Source organism: Parasteatoda tepidariorum, chromosome 1 (genome assembly GCF_043381705.1).
Source record: "Parasteatoda tepidariorum isolate YZ-2023 chromosome 1, CAS_Ptep_4.0, whole genome shotgun sequence".
Lineage (NCBI taxonomy): Eukaryota > Metazoa > Arthropoda > Arachnida > Araneae > Theridiidae > Parasteatoda > Parasteatoda tepidariorum.
This window is the reverse complement of record NC_092204.1, coordinates 27,271,655-27,295,789: the sequence shown is the minus strand read 5'-3', so window position 1 is coordinate 27,295,789 and position 24,135 is coordinate 27,271,655. Positions and strand designations below refer to the sequence as shown.

The 24,135-nt window shown below is 27.7% G+C and overlaps 1 protein-coding gene across 1 annotated transcript; it reads right to left on the bottom strand.

The window, feature by feature from the left end:
- Positions 1–1,237: 1,237 nt before the first annotated feature.
- LOC107446357 (thioredoxin-related transmembrane protein 4) lies at positions 1,238–23,202 on the bottom strand. Its single transcript, XM_016060974.4, has 8 exons — positions 22,919–23,202; positions 18,291–18,406; positions 15,834–15,879; positions 15,009–15,134; positions 11,674–11,719; positions 9,814–9,915; positions 7,179–7,292; positions 1,238–3,702 (listed from the first exon to the last, which is right to left on the bottom strand). Exons 1-8 carry the CDS (start codon positions 23,080–23,082, stop codon positions 3,649–3,651), a joined length of 768 nt encoding a protein of 255 aa, XP_015916460.1. The 5' UTR covers positions 23,083–23,202; the 3' UTR covers positions 1,238–3,648.
- Between the last annotated feature and the right edge of the window lie 933 nt (positions 23,203–24,135).

Below are 24,135 nucleotides of genomic sequence, written 5' to 3'. Positions count from 1 at the left end.
ACTTGAAACTACTCCTTTTAAAATTTGATTTCAATAGTCTGATACAGTTCATAACAATTTGGATGGTGCTAAAAAATTTTAGTAGGCCTAAATTACCCCAAAATAAGGAGATTTATCAAAACTGTAAAAACAGACAAATATATAATGCTAAATTACTTTTCAAAAAATACTGAATGCAGAATTTTATCGGAAAAAATTAACTAAATATTGCACACCTTTTATCTCAAATAGTGGCCTTGTATTTTACAAGAAGCTGCTAAATAAAGTAAATATCAACCTTCAGTTCATTTGTGAAAATCTAATAAAAAGGATTAGAATTTTCCCTTTACGTCTTCACCCCTTTGACAGTTAAGATTCGTCGGAGGAGAGAGCCCTCTTGAGGCTTACATCAAATATGAGCAGGAAAGCAGTGACGCTTCAAATCAGTAACCAAGTCACAGCTGGCCACCCTACACAACTTTTAAAATTTTTTTGTTTTATTTGTAATTGTTATATCCGAGAGCCATGTTAGTTCAGGAAATAGAACTATCTCCTTCCAAAGAGACGACCTGTGTTCGAATCCCTAGTTAATATGAATTCCACACCTGGCTCACACCGACAACAGTGCAAACGTAAAATATCCTCAGTGGTAGACAGATCATGGGTTAGAGTCTCCTTACAGTCAGGCAAAAGTGTGTGAGATTTTTCATGGTCTTCCTCTCATGTATAATGCAAATGCGAGTTTGTTCCATCAAAAAGTCCTCCACAAAGGCAAATTTTCCCCAATACTTGATCCAGGAGTTCTCTTGTCTTCTGGAGTGGGTTTAAAATTACAAGGCTACAGAGTTGAACATTAGTAGTTGTAAACCCGAAAAGTTATAAACTAAAATATTTACACTTTAATGCAAATCAAATTTACCAACTTTTTATTTTTCTATAATGATTTTCTTAAAGTGGATTTTTTTTCATTGTAGAAGTGATAAAACTTTAGAACAAAGAATATAAGGTCTAAAAATTTAGAGTTAATCATATTTTTTTTTTCGTACTGAAGAAAAAATGTATTTTAACAAAACGAATGTTGCAAGAACAGTAATCCTAGTACTGGATCAATTCTTTTTTGTCAGAGCAAGGAAACTACAAGACTTCAATAATTTAAAATATTACATATTTAAAACGCTTCACTATATTTTAATATCAAATTTAACTTGCGATATTTACATGCATCAAAAAGTTATAAAACAATTAAACAGACCATATATTAAAATGCATTATTTTTTATTTAATAAAAATGATGTAAACAAGACTTCATGAATAGTTTCTATAAAAAGTAAAAAATTAATAATGAGTCAGTGTATTTCTGTAATGCTATTAAGAGTAGTTTGAAATACCATCTTCATCAACACCATATTCACAGAGGATACTGCGGTGTTTAAGGAGCATTTTGTCATGTTCCATTTCAATGCTGGTAACTGATAAAAATTTCGTAAATATCTTCAACTTTTCCTAATAATACCAGATAGTTTTTTCTTGGTTAAATATAGAATTTAGAGTGTTTGAAGACAAAGTTATTACAACAACTAGCAAACTTCTGGTATTCCTTAGGTTATGAAAGGTGTGTTAAGTTTGGTAAAATGAGATTAAAATCAATTTCGTGGATAAAATTAGCAACTGTGCTACTAATTCTGAATTTCCAATAATTCTGGACTTACTGCATCCAAAAACATTTAGAAAAAGCATAACTAAAAATAAATACATTTAATATAAAATTGCTTTTAGTGCTGCTGTCTTCGGAGCAATGGAATTAATTCATTTTTATAATAGTTTTTAAAATTATTTTATTTAAGCCAATCCTTGTCCGCACAGTGGGTGGATAAAATAAATACCAAGCATGCTTGGGGACTAAACACAAGGGGTTCCGCAGTCAGCTGACCACCCAACTGCTCCGGACCACTCCAACTGCTCCAAAAGCCTAATGTCAAGGAAACTGAAGTGATAACAGTAGACCAGTCTATGAGCTGTTGCACCACTGAGTATTTTAAAGCCCATTACTGGTTTGTGATTATTTTTTATGATTTTTCTGAAATAGAGCAATAAAAAAAATAATTTTAAGTATAACTGCATTTTTTTTTTTATGTAATTAAGCTTATTTCTGAAACCATTGTTGGATTTTTTTATGATTTTACTGAAAATAATTAATTTTGAGATAAAAAATTTCTTGTGCAGTTGGATCCAAAGCAAATATTTAATATAACTGTCAGCATTAAAATATTCAAGTATTGCATATTGATACTACATTTTTAAAAATATTAATATAACAGTTATTTTTAACTTGTAACAGCCAAGTATTAAAAATACTTACATAGAAAAATGAATGCTATAATGTATGAAATGAGTTTAGAATGAGACCATTTATTCCAAAAAATAAAGTGTACCACTACATATGTACACATATATACAATATTTACATAATTTCATATTGATATGTAAAGAAATTAAATAAAATATTTCATGAACAAACAAGCTAAATACAAAAAAAAATATCTGTTCTGTATCAAAATTAAGTAAAAAAATGTATACATTTCAAACAATAATGTGCAAGTTATAACAGCACAAATCTATCTTCTAAACATTTAAGATAATTCTTTAAAGTAACATATATTTTTTAAAAATCAGAATCTATACACCAAAAATATATTTTTCTTACAAATACAATCATAGTTTTAGGTAATGAATACATTATTTAACACTAGAAAGACTGACATACCTATATTGCCAAAAAGCAGTCAAAATGTCTGGGTTTTGAAAGAATAACTAATGTGTAAAGAAATTTTTTTTAAATAAATTTTTTATATTATTTACAGTTATATAACAAGCTATTATTAAATATTAACAATAAAAAAAATTATATGTTGTACTAAAAGTCACAAAATTCTAAGAAATTGTGTCATCATTGTTTTTCTAATTGAAATTAAAAGCAGTCAAAATGACTTCCTCGGGCAATCTAGTGTTAAAAATCAAGCAATGAATTCATACTAAATACAAAACGAGACATGTTCAATTAACAGAATTCAATATTACACTTTATGGGGAAGTTAGTTGGCAATTTTAGAGAAAACCTTTAAATGCAATAAGAAACTGCCAATATAAATCAATGACAAAATACATCAAACATTGGAATATAAATGTTATTAATGTAATGTTACGTTTAATTTTTGAAAATTTAGGAGTATTTCAAAAAAGTACTTAAAATATATGCTAAAAAAATTAGCAGTTATTATTGTTGTGCATGGGAATAATGGTGAGCATTGTATGCACTTCAGTTGTATTTGAAACAAATATAATTTACAAAAATTTGGACGTTTAATAATAATTTTATCAGAAAATGTTATATATTCTTATTTAAATTTTTCAGTATCTGGCAATGTTTTATTACTTACTAATATTTTATTGGTACATACAAAAACTTCAACTATTCTTCTTTTGGATAACATAGTTTTAAAAAAAAGTAAGAAGTAACACGTTAAATCATTTTGAGCCAAGTCCAAATTTACAATAAGGCACCTTTAAAGGATTTTAAAATAATTTGTAAGATTTAAACTAATTAAGAGAAAAGTTTAAACATATAATATTTTTTTAAAAAAAGATTAACTCCTAAATATTTTTAAGGAATTATTTTTTTCTTTTTCGAACCGATTTGGATTCTTCAGAGTTATCTTCGGTTTCCTAAAACAAAAAAAGAATTATTTTTGTACTTTTTTTTATATTAGTAGTTAAAAGCAAAACATGCAGTTTACTTAGCTTTCTTTCATCATTTATAAATATTATTTAAGGTTTATTTGCTAAAATAAACAACAAAAAATCTGGTAAAATAAAATCAGAATATAAAATTTTAAACTCAATAAGTTTCAAAGCTATACAATTTTAGAGTTCACTTCAGGCACTTAGGCAATACTCAGTATTTTCGTCAGTCCTTGTCATTAAAACGCTATGTCAAATCTCTTATAACTCTTGAACCACTTGAGCTAGGGTTCTGAAATCTGGACAATGACTACAAAGAACAAATTTAGTTCCATAATAAAATTGTTTAAAATTTTCATTAGTTCAATCAAGAGAGATGTTTGAAATATGATTTTTTTTTCATTGATTTAACATCAACCAGTGTTTTAAATAAAACTGCAGACGGTTCTGTTTCAGATTCTATTGCATGTGGATTGGTGCAATATTACTGAATTAGAATTTCTAATGCTATTCGAAACCACATATTTATTTTGTTCATAGTTTTGTTTTTAAAACGTGTTTCCATAGAGCTAAATAACTTAAAATCAACGGCAAAAATACAAAATACTCTAATATAGATAACTCTGTATTGTGGTAAATAGTTTACCACGGTTCACTGAAAGAGATAGTTACCAGAGAGAAAACTGTTTGATTGAGGTAAGTTTTGAGATGGCCTCCTGATATGCAAAAAATTTTAGTATAATCTCAGGTAACAGCATCATGCCAAATGTTACTGAATACAGTTAAACTTCATTTTCAAGAAATGAACTTCTAAAAAAAAGTAGTATTATGCTTAATCTACTATCAAGGGGAAAAAATGAAAATTTAGTTTTATGCATGATTTAGTAGTGTTGTTTAGAGCTGTGGAATCAGTAGTTGAAATGTTCAAATCCAATTCCTAGAATTGACATTCCTTAGAGCTTGACTCTGAGTCCAAATTATCAGTTAAAATTTTTACCATATTCCATGAAAGTTTTGATTTTTACTGTGTGATATTTTTTGCAGTGTAACTTAATACTACTAATTTAACTGATAATCTGATTAATATTTAGTATTCTAATGCTAAAAAAAATTCCATATATTAAAGCATATATTAATTACCCAGCAGATATGTAGATTTAGATAAGCATTTTTCTCTAGTTATAATACACCTGACCTGATATTTAGTTTTACTGTCAGAACCAAATTTACAAAGATGAGAAAAGTGTAAAAATTGCAAGTCTTAAACATTTTTTTAAGACTACCAATCCTAAGATGAAAACGTATAAAACAAAATAATTTTAAAAATTTAAGAAACAAACAATTTTTCCATGGTTTCCCAGAAAAAAAAGTGAGAAATAAAATATTGAATGTAATACATTAGAATCAAGTTAATATAGTATTAGTTAATTTTCAAGATATTGGAATCATTTTATACAAATTTTATCTTAAAATGCGTGACAAGAATTCCTTATAAAATTCTTAAAGAAAGGAGATAAAAATTTCCTGGTTTATTTGATGTAAATATTGTTAATCAAAAACCACTGTCTTTTCACCTGCTTTCTTTAAATCGCATAATAAATTGTTGCAAAACATTTTAAAATAAACTTTGTATAAAATGAACATAATTAACAGGAAAATTAACTGAGACTATCAATGTGATTCTCATAAGTAACACCAAAAATTTTATTTTTTACTTTTTTGGAGCAAAACAGTTTCTTTTGTTTAGTTTTTAAAAATTATTTTATTATTAGTTTGTTTTACCCCTAAGTTACATACTATTTAAATTTTACTGATTAATTTAATGAAAAAATGTGGGCATTATGTCTTCAAAATAATTTTTCATATCTAGTAAAAAAATTTAAAAATTAGATTTAATCTATATTTATATATATTTCTCTTATGCATACAAATTGCCTTTTACTTTGAGTCCTTTCCTTTCCAGTAAAATAAAGATGTACTTTAAGTACATAATTTATCTCACCATTTTTTTCCAACCATCTATTGGATATCTTTGAGTTTTATCAATATGAAATAAGAACAGTAACATAAGTCATCCATTTCTTTACACAACAAAAATCAACTTATAATTTTATTTTCCTCTCTCTTCATAATTTGATTTTTGAATTCTTCAACAAGAATGAGTTCTTTTGATGAAAGTTTGTTTAACTAATTTTCGTGCTCCTGCAAATCAATCTGAAGCTGGGCGTGCTTAAAACAGCAACTGATGATAAAACAACAATTCTTCACAATGGCAGCACAATGTCTTTAAACACTGAGCCATTGGAGCTCACGCCTTGTAATTACATTTAAATTGTACAGTGTGCAAACAAAATACCCTGCAAATCTATCTGAAGCTGGGCATGCTTAAAACAATCACTGAAAATCAAACAACAATCCTTCACAATGACAGCACAGTGTCTCCAAACACTGAGCCATTGGAGCTCACGCCTCATAATTACATTTAAATTGTACAGTGTGCAAACAAAATACCCTGCAAATCTATCTGAAGCTGGGTATGCTTAAAACAGTCACTGAAAATCAAACTACAATCCTTCACAATGACAGCACAGTGTCTCCAACCACTGAGCCATTGGAGCTCACGCCTCGTAATTACATTTAAATCGTACAGTGTGCAAACAAAATATCCTGCAAATCTATCTGAAGCTGGGCATACTTAAAACAGTCACTGAAAATCAAACAACAATCCTTCACAATGACAGCACAGTGTCTCCAACCACTGAGCCATTGGAGCTCACGCCTCGTAATTACATTTAAATTGCACTGTGTGCAAACAAAATATCCTGAATAATTTTTGATCTAGTGATTGTATCTTCACATACTAGAACTCAATCATAATGGTTTAAAGAGTTGACCTCAAATATGCTAATTGAATAGTGTAGAGGATATTTTAAGTTACAAAATCAGACACAAAAACATATTTTCTCTGAATGAACAAACCTTTTTTCGACAGATTCGAATTCTTGACCCTCAAAATATAGGGCATAGCTGTGAACTGGGAAATGGTGTCCCAATAGTTTGGTCAGAGGGATCAAAAGTTTGGACCCATTATTGTTAATTTCGCATTTTACAGATTTCATCATATCTTGAGAATTTTTTTAGCAAATTTAAAAAATTTTGCACACAATTATACAATTTTTTTATATTACAATTATACAATTATTGCACACAATTACACAATTTAATTTTTTATAATTTTTTATTATTTCATTTAATAATAATCAAAAAATATTTGAATTGCAAGGAACATAATTTCTTATATCATTTAATTTAAAGAATGTAATTATATATGGCATAATACATTTAATGAAAGGAATCATACAGTTCATGAGTAATTGATTTTTTAGTGAATGAAAAGGGTTTAAACTGTGAGTAACAATGTGATGTTTAAATTGTGACAAGTAGTAAAAACATAAACATACCTCTTCCTTTTCCTTTTCTTGATCACTTTCTTCCTTCTCATCATAAGATGAATCCTCACTATCTTTAGAGCTGAAGAATAGTATTTGTATCACACTGACAGCAGCAATTATAAACTGAAATTTTTTGAAAAGAAAAGTAATTAGCTTAATTTTATTTGACACTCGTGCACTTTCCATTCATTTTAATTTAAAGAATTGAAGCTTGGAGCTTGCTTTTATATTTCCTTTTGAAGTGCTTTGTAATTCAAGCCAGCTTTGCTGGCTCATTGAATACCTGTGTATTTTAGTTTAGCTTTGTATATATGTTGATGCTTTTTTTTTCCAAATGAAGTTCTAAAAATATGAAACATAAGTATTCTGTGAAACCTTTGATTTATATTCCTTTACGTACGATTATATTTCCACAGGCTGTAAAAAGCTATAACCATGGTACATCAGACCGATATAACATACACGAACACCTTCCGTGGAAAATTTTCACCATCTCGGCAAAAAAAATTTTTTATTACTAAAATGGAAAAAATACACTTCTTTAAAGAACGTTTGTCTTTTTAGAACTTCGAAGAAAAAAATTCATTTTCTTACGAATGTAAACGGGATTACATACACATGATTTGAAATCAGACATCGCGATTCCTATTTACGGGATTTTATACAGCGCATCGTTTTTCTTATTTTCCCACTTTTTTTAAATCAAATATCGCATTTCGGATTCACATGATTTAAAAGCCACTATTATGATTCATGTTCAAGTGACTTAAAAAGTATATATCAGAATTCGCATTGACAAGATTGTAAAATGAAATTCGAGATTCGTATTGACACGATGTTAAAATTAAACATTGAGATTCATACTCATGCGATTTTAAAATCAAATATCAAGATTCGTATTTATGCGATTTTAAAATCAAGCATCGAGATTCGTATTGACGCGATTTTAAAATTAAATGTCGAGATTAGTATTCTCGTGATTTAAAAATCACACATTGAAATTCATATTCACACAATCTAAATAAAATTTCGCAACCATATTTTCCTTAAAATCTTGATAATATTTTGTGGGTAAATGCTTCCTACATTCACTTTTTACTTGTTTAAATTTCAGGTATTTCTTAAATTATTTAAAAAGTGTTTTTACATATAATAGTTTTGAATTTCTATTTTAAGCTTTTTTGGTTTTTACCTAACTCATCTCTGTGGTATGAAAATATATAGCATTCTATAAAAATTTAAAAAAAAATTTAAAAAATCTGTGTTTTTCAAACAAATTTAGCCAAATTTAGTCTTTGAAAGGGTTAATAAATGACAATTAATCAATGTGCGTAGAAATTCTTTTAAATTAGATTTTATGTAATTTAAAAGAAAGCATTTCATTTTATCCAAATCTGTTGCACATACATTAGTATATTAGAAATTTACCACAATATCTGTAGAACCTATTACCATAATTAATTTTGCATCACCAGCACCAATAAATGCTATTTTTCAAGTTAAACTACATAACAATTTATACAATTTTTGAATAATATACTTGAAAAGTTCTATACTCAAAGAAATTGCAAGAATTATTTTTATATAGAGAGAGTACTCAGCTCAGTTTTAATCCATATTTTGTTTACCTGTTGGTCGGTGAGTGGCTGTCTATTACATAGTTATTTAATGAATCAGGGCTCGAAAAACCACCCGTCCGCCCGTCCTCGGCGGTCAAAATTACCCCGGGGACAACAAATTTCTCGAATCTAACGTCCGCGCGGACGGCCATTTTCCCGTTAATGTTCATGATATATTTTCAATTTTTGTTATCTTACAAGAGTCTAGCTCCTCACTTCTAAAATGACCCTCTAATCTCAAAATACAGCAACATACTGCTCATGGTAAAATGGATGTTTTCTCTGTCTGGGAGTACTGCAGCGGTTGAAAGGGGCTTTTCAGAAATGAACTTACAAAAAAAAACACATTACGTACTGGTCTTAAACAACAAGCATCAACCGCAATTATGAACATCTACCTAAATGGAAAGTCTCTTTCAGATTTCTGTGCAGAAACCTCTGTAAATCATTGGCTTGATTGTGGAANAATTTAAAAGAAAGCATTTCATTTTATCTATATCTGTTGCACATACATTAGTATATTAGAAATTTACCACAATATCTGTAGAACCTATTCCAATAATTAATTTTGTATCACCAGCACCAATAAATGTTATTTTTCAAGTTAATTTACATAACAATTTATACAATTTTTGAATAATATACCTGAAAAGTTCTATACTCAAAGAAATTGCAAGAATTATTTTTATATAGAGATAGTACTCAGCTCAGTTTTAATCCATATTTCGTTTACCTGTTGGTCGGCAAGTGGCTGTCTATTACATAGTTATTTAATGAATATTCCTAAAAAAAGATTTTTTTCCCCCCTTATAATTTTTGAGACGAAATTTCGATTTAGATTATCTGTAATTTCAGATTCCAAGAGTTTAACTGTATTTGTTTTAAAAATGAATGACAATATCAATAACAAACTGCAGAAAAAAATTTATAGAAATAATTAGGCGAACTTTGCTCATTAAAATACAATAAAACAAAAAAGCAGAAATTAATACAAAAATAAATATTTGATTGAGAAACACTTTTACCAATCCAAGAGATGTTCCAACAATGATGAAAGTTAAACCAAAAGCAATGTCTGTAGCACTAGCAAAAGGAACAAATTTCTGAACAATAGCATCTTCATAATTCTAAAATAAAACAATCATGCTTAGCAAATAAATGATTTTATGAATACATTGAAGATATGAAAAAAGTTATGAATACAGTGAGTATATAATAAAACAAAATATCAACAAAAAAATTTTTTTTTAAAAATGCATTACATAAAAATTAAGTTGAAGCATTCAATTGTTTTATACAGAAAAAAAGAACTGTTTCTTCTGAAGTGATTTAAATCTTAACACATACATTTTAGAAGATATTTAATTTTGCTGGTACTAATTTTTAAGATTAAGATAAGATAATAAATAAATAAATGAAGATTTTTTATTTTTATTATTCTGAATCTCTAGAAAAACAATTTTTCCTAATGTTTTTTTTAAAATGTAACGTTACATATCAATTATAAAAAGTGGGTGGGTGGCGCAGTTGGTTTGTCGTCGGCCTTCTGTGCCCAAGTCTGCGGGTTCAATCCCCGGCCCAGACACCGAATTTTTGGGATGCAGAAAATCCTCAGCGGTCATGTCGTATGATTATGTGGCATGTAAAAGATCCCTGGAGTGCCTTATTGGCTCTTGGCATTTCCGGCAAAATTAAATTCCTAGTGCACTTTAGCATCCAAATAGAGTCTCGGTGCTGCCATCTAGTGTGGCAGAAACTAGACGTCCAAATTAGCATGACCAACGGTATCTCACCCATTATGGTGGTTCTGAAAGAGTGGATACCACCTCTGGAGAACGCACTAGGTCTGCTCATCAGCAAGACCGATTGTGCAGCTCATTGGAAATAAAAATCAATTATTAATAGCGAAATTAAAATAGCGATTTAAATCAACCGATTTACATAAACCGTTGATGAAGAGACAGTAGTATACACTTAATGTAATCATTTTGAGATACGATGATTTTCATAACATTAGGCTGTTGATAACAATAATTGAATCATGAAATTATATAAATTTACGAAATTAAGCTGCACATACTGAAATTGAAAATAAAATTAAATCTCTCAACTTATAATTGTGCATTTCCTTTGAAAATTATACATAATTTTTATATTTTAAAGGATCAATTTAATTATCAATTGAATTTATCAATATTATATCAATCGTTGATTGTCTATATTTTTTCCTAAGAAGCTCATTTATATTTACAGAAGTTCCTAATCATAATGTATTTTAAAGTCTTCGGAGCAGTATTGTACTCTACTTTCATTGCATTCCTCATTTCAGCAGTTGTATCTCATCATTTTCATCTGACTTGTACATTTCATCACTAATTTTTTTTCCCATAACAATCTGGCAAACTTCTGATAATGTGGAAGATACGAAAATTCTCAAGCGATAATCCAGAGAAATAAAAAAACAGGTTTCTTCTGAATACACAGTAAATAATTCTTGGGCCGTTAATATTTCATTAATTTAGATTTTCTTAAAAAGAAAAAAACAGGTTTCTTCTGAATACACAGTAAATAATTCTTGGGCCGTTAATATTTCCTTAATTTATATTTTCAAAAAAATAAATAAATACACTAATAACATTAAAGGATGTAATAATCGCAAAAAGGGATAATTTTAACAAACAAATAAACAGAGAAAAAACCAGACCATGTGATTTAAACAATAAACGACTGATAGCATTAACCACGATCAATACATCACATCATATCAATGATTTTCTTTTTTTTTTAAATAGTGAGATCAAAATTGTGATTTAAATCAAACATTTTACATAAACTATTGATGCTTTATCTAAATGAAATATACAAAAAGTGAATGCATTACTTACATAAAGATTTACAGCATGAATGAAGAGATGTGATAACAAAGACATTCTGAATTATTTGGAGAAAAAATAAACATTTTTGTCAATGCATACTGTACACTATAAAAACTAAAATCAGTATCATGTAACATATTAAATACAATACAAGTGAAAACAATAGATTTTTTTAATTATATTTGTACATGTAGAGATCAAATTTTGAATATTGAATTCTTCTAAAGATATGAATATGTTCACCCCAGATAGAGTTCAATGTAAGTGTAAACATTAGTTTTCCCTATAAAACACTTGTTTATTGTGATTGCAATACTTGAATTTATGCTCATTTCTAATTTTAAGAACCTGAATAAAAAATAGAACTATAACTAAATATCAAAAACGTACTACTAAAGAGTTACTGTTAAACTTATTTAGTAAAATATTATATCCACTTATTTTATGCTATGTGAGTAATATACAAACTAATTTCTTATGAAAGCTGATTTTAGTAATTCTCTCTCATTTACAGCCAGGTCCTTATGAGGCAGTGTTATTACCCCATTTTGTGATATTATTAATTAGAAATTTCTTTTTTAAATTATCCAAAGAAAATCTAAAAAGCTAAAGCCATAGATTATGATAAGTATATTATAAAGCTATATATTATATTGAACCTTCTTATCTCAAACTTCAAATAGTTACTGACAATCAATCAGGAAAAAAATTGATAGTTAAAAGCAAGATTAACAAGAACAAGATTTCAAAATGTTTTTCTTGGTTTATTTCTTCAAACATAGGCAATTAGAAAATAATAAAAATCTAACATAATATTGTTGTTCTCGCCGAAACTCTTCTTTTTGAAATTGTATCAGTTTTCATGGGTTTTGGACAAATTCTGGTACTTTTCATCATTACAATATGTTTGTTACCTTTTTTCAATGTTTTTTTCTTAATTGATGCCTCGCCTATTATGTTTGAACACTCAAACTCCTAAATTCTATTTTCTGAGTAACTACTATGGTTAACTTTAAAATTTAGAATAAAAACTAAATTCTTTGAGGCCTCCTGGTGTTGCCATGGATCGCCACCAAGAGTACCTTTTTGGAATCCTCTTTTTCTTTTCCTGAGAGGTCACGTACGCACACTTATAGGTTACAGTATCACTGGATTTAATTCACATGATTTTATTTCACTTGATATTATTTATTTTAAAAAAAACAATGATTTTAGTAAAAAATGTTTTTTATTTAGGATAAAATTTATAAATATATTATTGAAGATGAGATTTTTTTTNCAATTCATCAGAAAAAAATTTATAGTTAAAAGCAAGATTAACAAAAACAAGATTTCAAAATGTTTTTCTTGGTTTATTTCTTCAAACATAGGCAATTAGAAAATAATAAAAATCTAACATAATATTGTTGTTCTCACCGTAATTCTTCTTTTTGAAATTGTATCTGTTTTCAGGGGTTTTGGACAAATTCTGGTACTTTTCATCATCACAATATGTTTGTTACCTTTTTTCAATGTTTTTTTTAAATTGATGCCTCGTCTATTATGTTTGAACACTCAAACTCCTAAATTCTATTTTCTGAGTAACTACAATGGTTAACTTTAAGATTTAGTATAAAAACTAAATTCTTTGAGGCCTTCTGGTGTTGCCATGGATTGCCACCAAGCGTACCTTTTTGGAATCCTCTTTTTCTTTTCCTGAGAGGTCACATACGCACACTTAGAGGCTACAGTATCACTGGATTTAATTCACATGATTTTATTTCACTTGATATTATTTATTAAAAAAAAAACAATGATTTTAGTAAAAAATGTTTTTTATTTAGGATAAAATTTATAAATATATTATTGAAGATGAAATTTTCTTTATGTCTGATTTCATTGATATTGAAGGCTTTAAGTAGAAAAATAATGAGAGGGTAATGTATGCAAATTATTATTAGATGTTTAAACAAGACTTTCCATTAGCTAACTGTGTATGAAATAATTTGCTATTTAATTTACATATTTCAACTATACCAATTCAGTTTTATGTTTATGCAAATACAAACACTTTAAAAATGCAGTTAGTAGAGTATATAAATAATGAAGAAAGACGTGTTCTGCCAAGAGTAATTCAGAAAAATTGATTTTTTTTTTATCTATCTGTTTTTATTTAATTTACTTTTCAATTGATATTTTACTGACAAATTACACCTCTGTCCTTGAGAATTAATAAAAGTTTCGAGCTCCAATAAAAACTTTAAATTTCTCAGTAATTAGTTTAGAATATTTATATAATTATTTTAACAATTTTAATTCAAAATGTTCAATATAGTTATAATATTGTTTTTTAATAGTATAAAAAATTAATAATGTATTTTATCAAAGCTTTAATTGATGTAAGCAAAAGAAAATTTTTTAAAAATCTGATTTAAGTTTTAAAAAGTAATAATAAGATTTTTTTTAATATTTATTTAGAAAAAAATCATGCTTTTTTCCGACCCTGCTCTATAGACATCAATAAATGCAGTAACATAGAAGTATTTGGAAAATTTAAATAGGAATTAATCTATCAGCTATTGTATGTTTGTTTACAGCAGATACATACAATAGCTAACCTGAAATTCCTTTTAACTGCTGAAAATAGTTATTTACTTAATTTAAAAAAACAATACATATAAAAACCATGAAACTTTATTTAAAAAAATTTAAGGTAAGGAGAATGATTCTTGGTCTATATAATATTGATTTAAAATGGAATTTTTATTCAGAGATTAAATTGAAAAACCAAGATTTAACAGCACCAATTAAAATATAGTCACTTTTAGTACATATATTTTGGGAATACAAATAAGTTTCTGCTGTTTTCTATCAAAAATTAGCAGTTTATTGTGAAAAAAGGCTTTTATTCAACGTATTCTCCATTACTAGACACTATTTTTTCACTGCAGATTTCTTCAAATTAAAGAAGTAAATCAAAAGTTACCGCAAATGGCGCATATTTGGCATAAGACTTGACATTTTTGCATGAAAACTATTACATAATGCTAATACGGAATCACTTATACTTTAAGGTTATGTTGTTACCTGATGAACAAACTTACAATAAGAAGTTTAACACCAGTCAATTTCTACCTAATTTTCTGGTAGTGCCATTGCATATTAATTATCAAATTCAATAAGATTTAAGTGAACAAATAAAAATGAGCTACTTTAAAGTATACAAATATACAAAATTGTGTCAAGTAAAACAATATTTTTGGAGCTCTGTTGCCCATTTCAAGTTAGAAGCAATAATATTTTATCAAAAAATGCAAATTAATTACATTAGCATTATTTAAAAATCAAACAAACTAGTACTTAACTGTACAGAGAAGGGATTAGTCAGGAAGCCAACAGGTTTTAATTGACCCCATTTTTTATCTCTAATTGTGCTCATCAGGATCTCTCTGCTCACTTTGGGAATTTCATGAGCTACTCCGTTCTTAACACTGGAACATCAAAACATAGCAACTTTACAAACAGTTAAACTAATATTTATTTTATAAGCACGAATTATAATTACAAATATATATATATATACTAATTATACTCAAGTAGTCAAGTCAAAACTTTAAACAAGGAAATTTAACATTGGTTTCATACAAAATTATTTGATTTCATTAAATTTTATTTGCACATATAAGCAAATTATCCAATATGGAATTAAGTGGGGATTACTGCAGCACAAAAAAAGAAAAAAAAAAAACTCCAGTGATCTCTTTGTTCATCTCATCCTAATTTACTGTCACATTATCTAATCAAATATTTTAACTGTGGAAACATTAACTGATCAGACAACCTTAGATACTTTAAAAAAAATTTTAAAAGATTATAGGTATTTTGAGCTAAGCAAAGTATTTTCTATAAATGATTTGTTTCATAAAAAATAACTTGACTCATGAGTAATTATTAGACTCTACTCACTACAAAAAAATTAATGTTCTTTTTCAATAATTTTTATCTGCTGAATGTTAATGAAACATGGCATATAAGTTTTTTTTTCTTCATTTTTCTTACAAAAAGATAAGAGCCCATTGTAATAATTTCCTTAAAGTAATGTACATAAATATTCCATCATTATTCATGCAAACTTATTCAAGGTAATTGATTAAATATATAAAATTTTAGAAAGTAAAAGAAAAACTTACTAAAATACTTTTGGATATGTAGTTACTAGAAAACGAACATCAAGACCTATGGGCAAAAATCATTTTTATCAGAACAAAACACAAGATATATTAATACATTAGTGTATCTACTTTTCAGAAAAGCATAGATTTCAATTTCAATTGAATTTCCACTCAATTCAAAAAAATTTAATTGAGTGGATCACCCCCAAATTATTAAAAACAGCTGTCATTCCTAAAGAGTTGAAAAATTTTAATCTGTTAAAATGTTGTCCAGCAAAAATTTCCCTAAGCCTGCAATGCTTTTTCATGATAAACTTTTATTTGTAAAGGAAAATATAAATTAGCTAAGGCCTTTTTTTAATTATATTAACTTTTTTATTGAAATAAAAATTCATATGAAATATACAGTGGAAGATTGAAATCTGGTCTAGAGACAGGGCGGTTGAATCAGGTCCAGTGGCAATGGTGCCTAAATATATTTCAACTCATCAGAACAAATATTTTGTATTAATGAATCGAAAATTTATATTCTTTGAGAAGTTTTTTATTTGTTCTGTGTAATGCCGCATTGATCAACAAAATTAAAAGTGCCAAATGGCTGAGATGATATGAGATTTGTATACTTTAGAAGCTACCTTGAGTGAGAAAGTTCAAATACCCCTCCCGCATTTTTCTTTAAATTTGATTTTTAATTAAGATTAAATTCAAATAAAAAGATATACCTTTGCATAAAACAAAATTTATGATTTAAGTCATTTTATAACATTTTGAGCAGAATTTTCGTGAAGAATACTTTGTGTTTACCTTCTGTGTGAGCCAAACCTCTTTACCTCTGAAACCCTTAGAAAAAAATTTTCCAACTTTTTCCATTTCCTAATTAAACTTTTATTCCAAACTTGCTTGTATGATTTTCTTATATTATATTGCTTTACAAGAAAATTTTGAAAATTATGAGCTATTAATAGTAATAAGTAGTGCTAACATAAGACATATGTCTTATGTAAGCACTACTCATACTCAATAGTCAAACTTCTGGGCTAGTTGTTAGTATCGATTTTATGTAAATTAGGTTAAGGTTAAAAGGTGACTGTTCAGTGTTTTGCTCTCTTATTGCAAGGAACAAAACTTTCTGATGAAGAAGAAAGCAGATTGAGAATCATCAACCACTATGTTGTTCTTGTTTGAATTAAGCCAGTTTGTGACAAAAGCTGGAATGATTCTTTTAAAAGTGACTGAAACAACTGTTTATTAATTAATCTAGGAACTAAATGATTAGAAATACAAAGAACCATTGCTGCCATCAACGTTCTTTTAATGTGGAACATGAACCCAAGAATAAAGAGAGAAGAAAAAAGTTTGTATGTTTCTTAATATTTGCTTCATTTATGAATTTTTTTATTTTTGAAAACGAAATCAGCATCTCGCAAATTAAATCAGGTTACGAATTATTTCCATTTTGGCTTTAGCTGATGTAGTGAGAATGAAAACAGAGGGTGGTAGGGAAATTATAAGAGAAATACATTGCTTTGCTTTATTATATAAATATAATAAAATAAAAATACAAATTTTTAATTAGAATATTAAAAAGGCTATAGTACGGCTACTTTTAAAATTCAATATTAAAGTAGAAATATAGTTAAGCTATATTGAATCATTTTTTAGCGGTTTAAAAAAACAGGAAATTGAGACATCCAGGATAGCAATGGTCCCGATCATTCTGCATAATTGGTTCTCAACAGAAGTTGTAGTCGACAACATTTGTAACAAACAAAGTAGTTTGTAACTAGTTTAAGAACTATTTTACAAAACTATATAAATACGCAACTATTCTGTTATAATAAAATTCAACAAAACATAATAATTACAAAAAGTTGCAATATTTTATCTCACACTAAATAGTGTTTAAATTATGATTTTTGAAAAAGATGACAAAATATTAACCTTTTTCATTTATAATTTATTACAATAAAATATTTAAAAACTTACATTATACAAAATTTAAAATATACAAACAATCTTCGAGATCTTATTACAGCACTGTTTAATAAGGACAGTTGAATTCGAAAGAGAAAAATTAAACTGATAGAAAAATGGAAAAAAAACAATCAGCATATGCATACAAAATTAAATAAATCAGCAAAGTTCAATTGCATAATACTAATATATAATATAACAATTGAATAATATAATAATCAAAATGCATAATATTTATGAATATATGAGCTTTAAGAATTAATTTTAGTTTATTCAGAATCTATAAGGTCTCATTTTCTACATTCATAAATTTAATAAAAAAAGTGATGAAATTATTACTAATATAGGCATAAAAAAAATTTTAGTTATTTTTTTATCAAAAATTATTCACTAATTTAAAATTAAAATACTGGGAACAAATGAATTAAGCTAAAGTGAAAGATTACAAACATAACAATAACCAAAAATTATGCTAAAATAATGATAAATTAAGAAGCATACCTGGAGTTTTAGGAGCAAAAATCTTGCCCACATTAATATTCTCAGTCTTGCATTTCATGGCAAATGTTTTCCAATCCTTTTCTAACTGTAAGCTAGATTCAGTTTCTCTATCAAAACTAAATAAAGAAAAGATAATGAAATTGAGAAACTAATGGAGAATAGTAAAAATACATACTTAAAAATTGAAAAAATTTCAAAAGTTGTCACTCAATATTTAATATTAATGCAATGCATAACATAGAAGAGTAAATACATTTATTAACTTGAAATATATTAAAATTTAAGCTAAGCATACTTATTCTTCTCAATACAAACAATAAATTTTCCATATTTGTAACAGATTGTTGTTCTTTTTGTATAAATTAGGGTCAATATAGAAAGTTTCTCACTGTTTCAAAGGCTTTGAGGCAGGGTTTGCCAAGTAGGCCCACTTTGAAAAAACCCGCCCGAGATTTATTGGGTGGGCCCACCTTGAAAAAACCTACTTGGAACAATAAGTGGGTTTTTTCAACAACAAAAAAATTTTTTTATTAAAATTTATTGTTGCACATTTAATTTTATGTAATTTATTGTGCAGCATAAATTTTTTAAAATAGAGTTGCATGATTTATATGATTCAGTTTTTAATATTTGTAAAGTAAAAGAAACTCGAATGTATAATTTTATAGTACTATTGAAAACTTTAGTAAGTTTTTTCAAAAGTAATATTTTAATTAAATTAAATTAAATTAAATAGAAATTTAAATAATATAGTTCGAAAAGATCAATTTTTTAAATTAATTCAAAAGATCAAATATGGTTACATGCTTTATATATAAATAAACAAGTTATTATTATTAATTCATATCAGGGTTGGGTTTTTGCCGTCAAAAACTGGTTTTTGACATGACAGTGGTAAAAACCGTGTTTTTACCGTTAAACACCGTCAAAAACCTACTGTTTTCTTTCATTTATGGCATATAGCGGACAATGTATTATTTTCACATAATTGCCTTTATAAAATGTAAATGATTGCTATTGATTTTGCAACTATATACACGTATTCTTATAGAAGGATATACATTCATACAGAAATATTGTTATATGCTTATTGAAAATAGTGATACTTTTATCATTATAGCTTGATTTGCAAAGGATTCAAAATTTTGCACTTCTTAGTTGTTAGAAATAAACAAACAAACAAAAAAGCTTGAAACTATTAATAAATTCAAGAAATAAAAAAGAAGAATTTAAAATTTAGCATTTCTTAAATATTAGAAATAAGCTAAACAAAACTTTCAAAACTTGTAACAACTAACAAACTCTTAAGTCTTGACATTCTTCAGTAATGTAATATGCCGAACAAAATGATGCTTGGAAATGTTGAAAATTTTGTTTAGTATCCTAATATTTTACTTCAAATAGTATGTTTTGATTTAATCATGTTGGGAAAATGTAAGAATCTGTTCTTAAATATCTTTTAACAACTTTTTTTCTAATTTTATTGCCCAAAAATGAATTAATTTTAAACTATAAGCAGTTAAACTCAAATAAAAATACAGTTTTAACAAAACTATGGGTTTTTGACAGTTTTCGACATTTTTGCCAGAGGGGTTTCTGACATGACGGTAAAAACCGTCATGTGTCAAAAACTTGCCAACCCTGATTCATATGTTTAAAAAAATTGAAAAGAAACAATTTTTTTTTCTTTTTTTTTTTAACTAAGTGATACAATAACAAATTTAAACAGTTTTATTTTCTGGCTTTAAAGAAATAAGATAAAACTTTTTATATGAGAATTTCTTAAAATTATTTATCTAAAAATGAAATCATTTTCCTACGATTAATTATTTAAAAAAAATGCAGAAGTAACTGATAGTTTTTATAATTATAAGTAATTTTAATTTCGCTTTCTATTAATCTTATTATAAAAATATGGAACACCATTAAATATTTATTTCAGTTTTTACTGATTATAGTTTTATAATAGGTTTTATATATATATATATATATAAATGTGCGTAATCACTTTGCACTTCCTCAGTTTCTACAGCAAATTTTTAACCAACATCAATCACACCACAAGTTTCAACGTTTTCATCAACTGATTAAAAAAATAATAAAAACATTATACATGATGTTTGAGAAGTTTTCTCCAAACTATAACAAGTTTACACAAGGTCTTCTTCATTATTAGCATCAGAAGTAACTGCTTTTATTTTCAAAACGAAATAATTTGCAATTTCGTTTAAATATTGGCAAGGCATCAGAGAATTTTTAAACTTCCAAAAAATAAAAACAGAGATTTTTGCCTGGGAAAGTCTACAAGTTAAACACTTCCAATTAGTCCTCTGTGATTTTTTTTCTATTTTATTTTAAGTTTTTCACTTTATTGCCAGAAGTTACCAAAATTGACAATTATTTTTTTGCAGGTTCCGATATGTAAATCTTCCAAATAGAGTCTCCAGTTTATTTCCTTCTGAGACATTCAAGCAAGTGTTATATTTTGCTTTATGAAGCATCTTTTTTAACTATATCTAAAAACATGACAAAGATATGAAAACCATGGCTACATAATAAATTACAGTGGAAAGTCCCATATTCAAATTGCCAGGACTTCAGCAAGTCTAGAAAATATATTTTTCTGGATAATAGCTCTTGAAGGTAAACATAAATTAAAACTTTCTAATTCAATAAAAAAATAACAGACGATAATTAATGTCAATTGATGAATAAATCTAAGTGGTTTGCATGGTTGTGCTATTTTGAAAGATTTTGTAACAGATTTTATACGATTTTTTAAAACTTGATGCAAATTTCGAATCACACATTACAGTTAGTATTTATTTCTCAATCTACTTGATTAGCGACGATTCCACAGTGAATGTGATTGGTTTAGCCAGTCGTTTTAACAGTAGCTATTACAATGGATTTTCACTCAATTTTTTAATATATTATTTTAATTGGCAAACTTCGAATCACGCATTTCACACTCAAGTACTGGCAATTCACCGGCAATCTTACGTGAATTTATGATTGCATTTTTGTCAATTATTTCTAACGATTATAATAGTTTTTTAATGCTACATTATCATACCTGGGAAATTTTGAATTGTGCATTTGTAGAATTACTTTTTGATGACTCGATTTGTGACAATTTTACTGTCCATATGGCTTTGTTGATTGTTATTTCAATGGCTTGGGATTTCTACATAGTTTTTAAAAGGTCAATTTCATTTTAAATAAAAATAGAATATTATTATGATCAGCAAATTCAGAATCGCGCTTTTGAATAATCAATTAATGACCTGTTTTAGTCTTAACGAGAATTGTTCAAGTCTTGACAATTTCATCTCAAATCAATTTTTTCAAAATGTTACATTTTTGCACAATCTGAAATTAAGTGTGTGATTTTTTGTAGTAATAATTCTTTTATGAGTGAATTGAAAACAAAATACACAATTTTTTCATGCTGTAGTGAAATGCCGAATTTTCTTTCCCAATATTAGGTACCCAATTTTATTACTGACATCCAATTTCTTTTCATATTGTAGCAGAAATCAGATTAAAATTGAACAAAAATTGGAAGTGTGGTAAAAAAACAATAAGCAGAAACAAATGGAAAAACAGAGGATTTTTATTCTTGCATACTTTTTTCAACATGCCACAAATGTAAAAAAAAAAAAAAAAAAAAAAAAANAAAAAAAAAAAAGAAAAAAATTTTTTTTGGATGAAGGAAAAAGAATTTGTCTTAATTTCTTTTTTTTTTTTTTTGATTTTTAAAAAGTGTCCAGAAACAAGACTTCTGGTAGATGGACGTCCGGATAAAATATATTATTCAATCACTCGTGAACCTGCAAAATAGTTTAGAAGAACTTAGGGGATGTTTCAATAACCGTGCACCAATTACAATTACCAAGGCGCCAAAAAGATTTTAATAATAAAATATGTAGAGCTTTACTGGTGATGGTCAGCCTATAAGTTGGTTTCCCTATATATTCCTTGTTTTTCGTACTGTTAAGTACTGTTCAACAGCCACAAAAACGTGATTATCTTGGCAAATAATACAAAATGGTTCTCAGAACTTGAAGTAAAGTACGACCAGTATTATTACATGAATAATCCCAGAAAACTAAAGCGATAAGATAATAGTTGATTAAACAACTTCATTCGCTTAAGAAATAGATTTGAAACATCAGTCCATTGTTATATATCATTTGTAAATTTGTGAAACGAATGAAGTTTCTTTATCAAATAACAACCAGTATTTATTTATATTGTGTGTCAGAGATATTTCCTTCCTTCCGTTTCGAGATTTTTAGCGCAAACTACAATCTCCAAAACGCCAAATGGGAGACTTTACACTTACAAATTTAAATTTTAAAAAAAACATGGAGAGGACTACGAGTTATATCCCTCTGCCATGCTTTTTTAATTATATATTGTAATATACATATACAGATAGATATAGATATTATTTCTGTCGCTCCGCTACCCGGAAGTTACCAAGATTATTCTGCCGCAGATCATGATACGAAAATCTTTCCTTAAATCTACAGTTTATCATAAGTCATTGATTGAAATTTAATTACAACCCAATATATTCTCACTCAGATAAGATTGATTATAAATCAGAAAATTGAACTCACAATCCAATCAACCATTGACCTTTTTGAATTTGGTCCCACTTATCATCAGTAAGCTCAATTACAAGATCATCAGGTGGCACAACAGTAGATATGACTGATGAAAAGACTATCAATGAAGTTAGCAATTTAAAGAGTAAACGGTACAGTGAATTATAGCATGCCATTTTATAATAGATCGGGAAATAATACAGATAAATTATTAGAATCAGGAAAGTTTAGAGTCTATTCAAACCAAAACAAAAACAAATCCAATCAGTGCACCCGAAACAGCACGGTTACAGTGATTAACTTAATCATTTTTTTTTTCCTTTTCTTCTTCAGCCGAGACCACCCTGTGACGTTTGTTAAAGAGATAATCTCACTGTTTTAACTCACGCAATCATCGAACGAGGGGAAAAAATACCTACAAATTTGATTGGTTAAATATATTTTCGCTTGATAAATTTACCAATCAGGTTCCATTCTTCTCTAGAAAATCATCACAAATGCAGAGACAGCATTCGTGTGAATGTTCCTACGATCGGCGGATTGCGATTTTCATAGTGTTGCGATGTTTCATGCGATTTCTAACGAAAAATTTGCACGTGAAAACGTTTCGACCGCTTGAATAAGATGTCTTTAAAGCTGAGATTGAATTAGATTTCTGAATTTGAAAGCAATGTTTGAGCATTTTTCCAACTGCTTTACGAATACATTTCACAGACGTAATATTTTCCCTCATAAATCTATAGTTTGTCAAAATTTTCATATATTCTACGGATTTTCGCCTTATTTTCATTAAATTTTATTTTAAGTACCTGAGAATATTTTTATATAATTATTGAAAAAAAGTGGTTCACAGATAAATCTTCCGTCCCGCAGTGGACTGATTGTTAAGATCTCCGAAGTCAATCATCACTGNCTCAAGTTGAAACATATATACCTCTGGAGGTATATTTGAGGTTGGTTTTGAGGTATTCATTTGCACCCTTTTTAACCTCAACGACGTATTTAAATAACAACCTCCTTTATACCTTTAAAATGTACCTCGTTTATACCTCGATTTTTTCATAAGGGACCGCCTGGATTAGTCTGTGTAGGGACCGGGGATGTGCGGCATTGGTCCTCGTTAAACTGTTCTACCATAAAGTGCTCGCTTTCACGTGCAGGTCGTTTGGCTACCGAAGCGGGGTGCTACCCCCTCTGCAGAGGATCAAAATTGTGATGGCATGTCTTCG